Raw genomic sequence first — 5,874 nt, forward strand, 5'->3', positions numbered from 1 at the left:
AAAATAAAATATTCATTTTATTTAGTTAAAACGTTTATGAATTTAATTTGTAAGCTCCAGAATTTCTTTTTCATTCTAAGCAGTATCGAATTTCTTTGATAGAAATGCGAAAAAATCAAATAAAAATATATTGCTTATATATAATTGATTTATTTCTTTATAAACACTATTTTGTTTGCTTTAATTCTTAAAGTTATTTATTGAAAGAGAAAAAACCAACACAAAATCTAGGCAAAAATCAAACTAAATATGAAGCTAGCTATGGCATCTTAGGCCTTTGATGTGTTTAATTTTTTTAATGCAGTTTCAGAAATTTGTCAATAATTTGTTTTATTTTATTTTATCACACGAGTTTTGGCCCTTAAATGAGGTAAGATCGTATCCAATAGACACATTATATGGATCTTTATCAAAATTAAGAAAATCACTTAATCTGTGAACTCTGTAAAACAAAAAAAAATGTTGCCAAAGTATGCAAGTAAAACGCATTGTTAATTTTATTTGTCATGTATTTATTGTTTGCTTTTATTTCGCCAGCTTATTTTATCAAGTTTCTACATAAAAATGTGTGTGTGCGCTAAATATATATATTTACAATTTGATCAGATATTAAAAAAAAAGATACAAACTAGCTAAGCATAACGCGGATAACACTCACGACTATATCACAGTTCAAACAATGCTTATTAAATGCTACTGAAAAAAAATGTTGTATGGTAAATTAAGCTACATAAATTAACTTAAACAATAAAAGAAAAAAAGCAAAAAAAAAATTAAAAATACGAATAAAGATACAGATACAATTATTGGTATTTTATAACTAAGAAAATGTTTTCGAGAAAATTCACGTAATACTTTCGAGTTGGTTAGGATGCCAAATAAAATAATAAACTAAATAGGAATGCAATGATAATCATAATGCGGTGCGGTGCGGTGCTGTTGATCTTATGTGACTAGAACGGCAACAGCTTCAAAGGGGAGGTAGATATTATTAGGGGTTTGGTTGGGTGAGGGAATGTTTTGTTGGTTTATAGTTGCTTCCTATCAATTGTAATGCTTAATTAGATTGATATTCGATTGTGATTCGGGGCGATAAATAACTTAAACGAGAGCCTATCAAAATAATTAAGATAATAGTAATACTTATGACGCCGTCGGGGGAATAATTTGCGGGTGGGTGTGAGGTAAAGAGAGAGAGAGAGAGAGAGAAGTGGAGCGACTTTGTTTGAAAACTCCATCAAATAATTTACTTAAACTAGGCAAGCTTGGGATTGCGTTTTGGTGGAATATACATAATAATAATATTTAAGATTGTCTTTTCCTGTTTTTTTTCTTATTTTTTTGTTGTTGTTGTTGTTGTTCCGTTTGTCACTTGTGTTTGTTTTGTGTGTTTTTCACGTGCGCAGCACGCGGCGACGCTGATGCAGACAGAGACGCTGACGCTGACGCTGACGTTAACTTTGACGCAGACGCAGATGACGATGATGATGATGATGATGAGGATGACAACGTTGATGGCTGCTGGTGGCGCTTGCCACGTCCACGTCTGCCCGAGACTGAAGCTGAGGTTGCAGCTGACTGCGATGCTGAGCTGGCATCGAGCGACGGTTTGGAGACCTCATTGAACTCTTTGCGGTTGCCGCCGCCGCCAGCATTATTGGCAGCCAGCTGCGAAAGCTGCAACCGCTGCTGCTGCCGTTGCCGTTGCTGCTGCTGCTGCTGTTGTTGTTGTTGCTGCTGCCACAGCTGTTGTTGCTGCGACGACTGTGATGGCTGCTGCTGCTGCTGCTGCAGCTGTTGGCGCTGTCGCTGCCGCTGCTGCTGGCTGCGCTGGCGTCGCTGCTGACGCACACGCTTGCTGTCGCGTCGCAGCAGCTGCCACATGGTGCGCAGAAATTCATAATAATGATGCTTCACAAATCGCACATCAATCGCATCGGCTTCCACCAATTGCATGGTCGATGTTGCCGCTGCACTTGCACTCGCTGTGGTTGCAAGTGTTGCAGTTGATGCTGCTGCCACTGCAGCGGCAGCACCTGGACGACGCTTGCTGCGCAGCTTGAGACGTTTGTTCATATCGCTGCGCGATATTTGCGGCAACTGCGGCGTTTGGCGACGTTGCTGCTTCATCGATGTTGACCGGCCCGGCGCCATCGCCGGATACGTGTTGTTAACGGCCGTCTCAAGTTCACAGAGCATGCTCCGTGAGCTGATCAATAGATCCCTCAGCTCCTTGGCCATCGGCGACTCGCGCTTCAAGTAATGACGATCCCAACTGATCTGGATGCGACGCAAGTAAGCAAAGCTGGCCACATAAGTCTGCATGTTGCGATACCAACGCTTCAAAGCGATCTGCGTGAATGAAGAATAGAAGAGAAACAAATATGTTGGAAAATTAGTGAAGAAATTAATTGGGAAAGCGAGAGTATAAGTATATCTCGCTTAGCGGCCTTAATCAAAGTTTTCTAAGTGTTTACAATGTGAAACTAAGATATTTTTCTCTGTTTTACTTGGAAAACAATGCAACTGCATAACTATCAATTACTGATTTACTTATCAGTAACTACGCTTAACAGCAACTTAGCAAAATAAACTAACGTTAATTGACTTTAATATCATTTCAATTTTAGTATCTGTTAAACGCTAAATATATGCCACTAAGTGCACTAGTGGCGCTTAAGTGCACAATGAGGTCCTCGAGTAGAGCACAGCATTTGATATAAATTTATGTTCTTAGCTAAATATATTTTTCCTGCAAAGTAACTACGTCGCTAAGTGATCATGTGGCGCTTAAGTGCAATGTGTTTGAGTTACTTACCGTTGAATTGGGCTTGAGCTTGGGCAAAAACTTGTAGTTGGGATTGTGCAGCGACCACATCTGCATATCCCGTATATCGATGCCCTTGTGATCGTGGCTATTGTTAAGCGTGCGGTATTCCGTGCCAGCATTGCGCTGCAGTATTTTGAAGATCTAAAAGAAATGGAGAGAAAGCAATAGGGAAGAAACGTATTTAATAATTGCATTAGAATTGCACTTTGCAGCTTTTTTTGCCTTACCTCCTTGGGACGATGGGCGCGACGTCGCTGATTGGCCGTGGATGTGGCGTGATATGTGGGCGGAATGTGTGATCCGCCGCAAGGATTCATCCACTCGAGAGCCGTGGTATTCTCATTGTAATTGCGATAATCATCCCAGCTGCTGTTGCGCTTGCGATGTCGCTTGCGCGCAAGTCCAGCCAAGACTACAGACGACGAGGAAGACGACGACGACGACGACGAAGACGATGATGACGAAGAAGAGAGGGTTGGAGATGGTGATGGGGAGGTTGTGCTTGTACTGCGACTGATGATGGTGGTGGTGGTGGTGGTGGTGCTGGAACCCTCGATTACGGTTAGGCCACCGTGAGCTGTGGCTGCAATCGTGGCCATCGCGAGTGTGGCATGTGGCAAGCATGTGAATTGGAACAGCAGCAGCAGCAGCAGCAGCGGTAACAGGCGATTGGACCACATATCCGCATTGTCCTGCCGCCGATGATGATGATGATGATGGCTCCAGTGGCGCCGATGCCTTTGGTGTTGACTTGTTGCCAGCCTTCTCGCTGCCACTGTCGCTGGCCTTGTGCTTGGTGTTCTTGTTGTTGTTGTAGCCGTCTTGTTGCCTTTAACTTTGGTTGCAGCGTGATGGCAACCAACTGAAAAATGAATTTATATATTTTTTTATTGATGTTGTCGCCTTCTTGCTTCTTGCTTCGTACTTCTTGCTTGATCTATTATATATCTATTACGTATTTACTATATACTCTTATTTATATGTGATTTTGATTTTTTATATATGTATATAGAGAATTTTATTTTATTTTATTCGATTTTATATTTTTTTTTTTTGATCGTGTGTGTTCAATGGGCCAAAAGAAAAGAAATTGCGAAATCGTCTATTTTGTGCAGTATTCCAAAAAAGTGTTCTTTTTTCTTAGCAAATGCAAAAAAGGAAACAGAAATAGAGAAAAAATAAATAAACACACACACACAATAAATATCAAGTGATTAACATGGCAGGAATTGTTGCCGCTGGCTATTCAGATTCGATTCGATTCGATATATAGATAGATATATATTAGCGATTTGTCTATATATAAACAGGACTTCCGTTTTTTTATTTTTTGTAATTCCTTCAACAATGCAAATGCAACAGCAATGCAACTTGCTTGTATCTCAAAAATTTTGTTAAAATTTCTAACATTTTTTAACGCGTTCAAAATATCCGGCTTTTTGGATATTTATATATATATATTTTTTTGCGATTTTTTGGGTAATTTTCTAAATACTTGAAATTTGTTAACAGTTAACTCAAATCTCGAAAACTTGATCCGGAGTTATTCAAATCGTTGACTAAAATATCAATTAGCACTGAGCTCGAGCAAAACTTTTGTGTGCTGCAACGAATCCTTTTCAAAGGATGCAAGGAGCTGCGCATGCGTTCAATCGATTTACGTAAAATTCGAATTCAATTCTTATGATCAACAAGAAAGATGGTAAAAAAAATAATTAAGAATCTAAACTAATACACACACCGCATTATTGTTGAAAAAGATATCCACAAAACAAAATTGTTAGATGCAACAATTTTGCAATATAATAATCCAGTTTATGTCGCGATCTCGTTTTAGTTTATTATACGTATTTTGATTTGTATTTTTTTTTTTTGGGTCACACGCGACGAGGCACTTAAACAAAAAAATTATTGAAAAATTGTGAAAATTGTTTTCACAGATAGTTTGTAGTTTGTTGTCTTTGAATTTGTTTGCAGAAGAAGAAGTTGTTGAAGAACACTTCTCGCGGGCACTTCTGTTCACGTTCAGGCACAAAACCGAACTGAACTCAAAGTTGCGCTGAATTCGACCAGCTTTCTTTGTTGAGCAGCAACAGCAACAGCAGCAGCAGCAGCAACGTCAACGACAGCAACATCAGCAGCAGACACCCGATAACCCGAAACCGAACCGACCGACGCGACGTCATTCAGACCCAGTGTTAAAAGACCATGTGAAAAACGAACGGTACGTAAAACAGAAAAACTGAAGACTGAAGACTCACTCTATATATGCGTGTGTGTGTGAGTGGGGCAGCGCTGCCTGCCAAGTCTATAGCCATATCCATATATCCAGGTCCATTTGCCTGCCTGTCTGTCTGTCCGTCTGTCCATCTGTCTGCCTGATCGAGCGAGCGAGCGAGAGTTACCTGGGCCTGCCCCGCTCTAAGTCTTTGTATACCTGAACCTGAGTGTGCATCCTACACTCACACTCACACACACCTATACACACACTCTGGCATCCAACTGCAAGGCAGACCAACCAGCTAGCTAAGCCAGCATTTTTCATTTCTTCTTTTTCTTTTACGTTTGCGTTCGTTTTTTCTTTATTGTGTTGAAGCCGTGTCGCCATCGCTCTGTTGATAGTTCGGCAACAGGCTTATTTTCTACTCGTCCAATGAAAATATTTCACTCAAAGCGCCTCTCTCTCTCTCTCGCTCTTTCTGTCTCTATATATGCCTCCTCTCACACTCGCTTTGCAGAGCGGAATGGATAAACTACCTGAACCACATTACTCAAGCGCCTGCCCCAAGGCAATTCTCTCGCTCTCTCTCTCTCTATTTTTTTGGGTTCTGAGTTTGCTCTCAATATCACGCAGCCTTCAACAAAATGACCTTGGGAAGGCTGGCGGCTGTCGACTGTGGACCAGGGCTTCACCACCTTTCACTTAGCACTCCAAAAAGTATGCTGATGAAAAATCAACATACGATCGCAAGGCGAAATTGCCTTCCTTTCAAATTTAATTAAAAAGAAAAACAAATAAATAAATTTACATTTAATGGTTTCAA

The 5,874-nt window shown here is 40.4% G+C and overlaps 1 protein-coding gene across 1 annotated transcript; it reads right to left on the reverse strand.

Moving 5' to 3' along the window:
* Positions 1-1,157: 1,157 nt before the first annotated feature.
* On the reverse strand, positions 1,158-4,339 carry LOC117577923 (putative uncharacterized protein DDB_G0271606). Its single transcript, XM_034262919.2, has 3 exons — positions 3,058-4,339; positions 2,819-2,971; positions 1,158-2,352 (listed from the first exon to the last, which is right to left on the reverse strand). Exons 1-3 carry the CDS (start codon positions 3,508-3,510, stop codon positions 1,369-1,371), a joined length of 1,590 nt encoding a protein of 529 aa, XP_034118810.2. The 5' UTR covers positions 3,511-4,339; the 3' UTR covers positions 1,158-1,368.
* Between the last annotated feature and the right edge of the window lie 1,535 nt (positions 4,340-5,874).

The sequence above is a fragment of the Drosophila albomicans genome, chromosome X (genome assembly GCF_009650485.2).
Source record: "Drosophila albomicans strain 15112-1751.03 chromosome X, ASM965048v2, whole genome shotgun sequence".
NCBI classification, from domain to species: Eukaryota; Metazoa; Arthropoda; class Insecta; order Diptera; family Drosophilidae; genus Drosophila; species Drosophila albomicans.

Excerpts from the sequence above, each read along its gene's own strand:
- LOC117577923 (XM_034262919.2), bottom strand. The coding sequence starts at position 3,510 with ATGTGGTCCAATCGCCTGTTACCGCTGCTGCTGCTGCTGCTGCTGTTC. Across the intron at positions 2,972-3,057 it reads GCGCCCATCGTCCCAAGGAG|ATCTTCAAAATACTGCAGCG; the intron begins GTAAGGCAAAAA and ends CATTTCTTTTAG. Across the intron at positions 2,353-2,818 it reads AGCTCAAGCCCAATTCAACG|ATCGCTTTGAAGCGTTGGTA; the intron begins GTAAGTAACTCA and ends TCATTCACGCAG.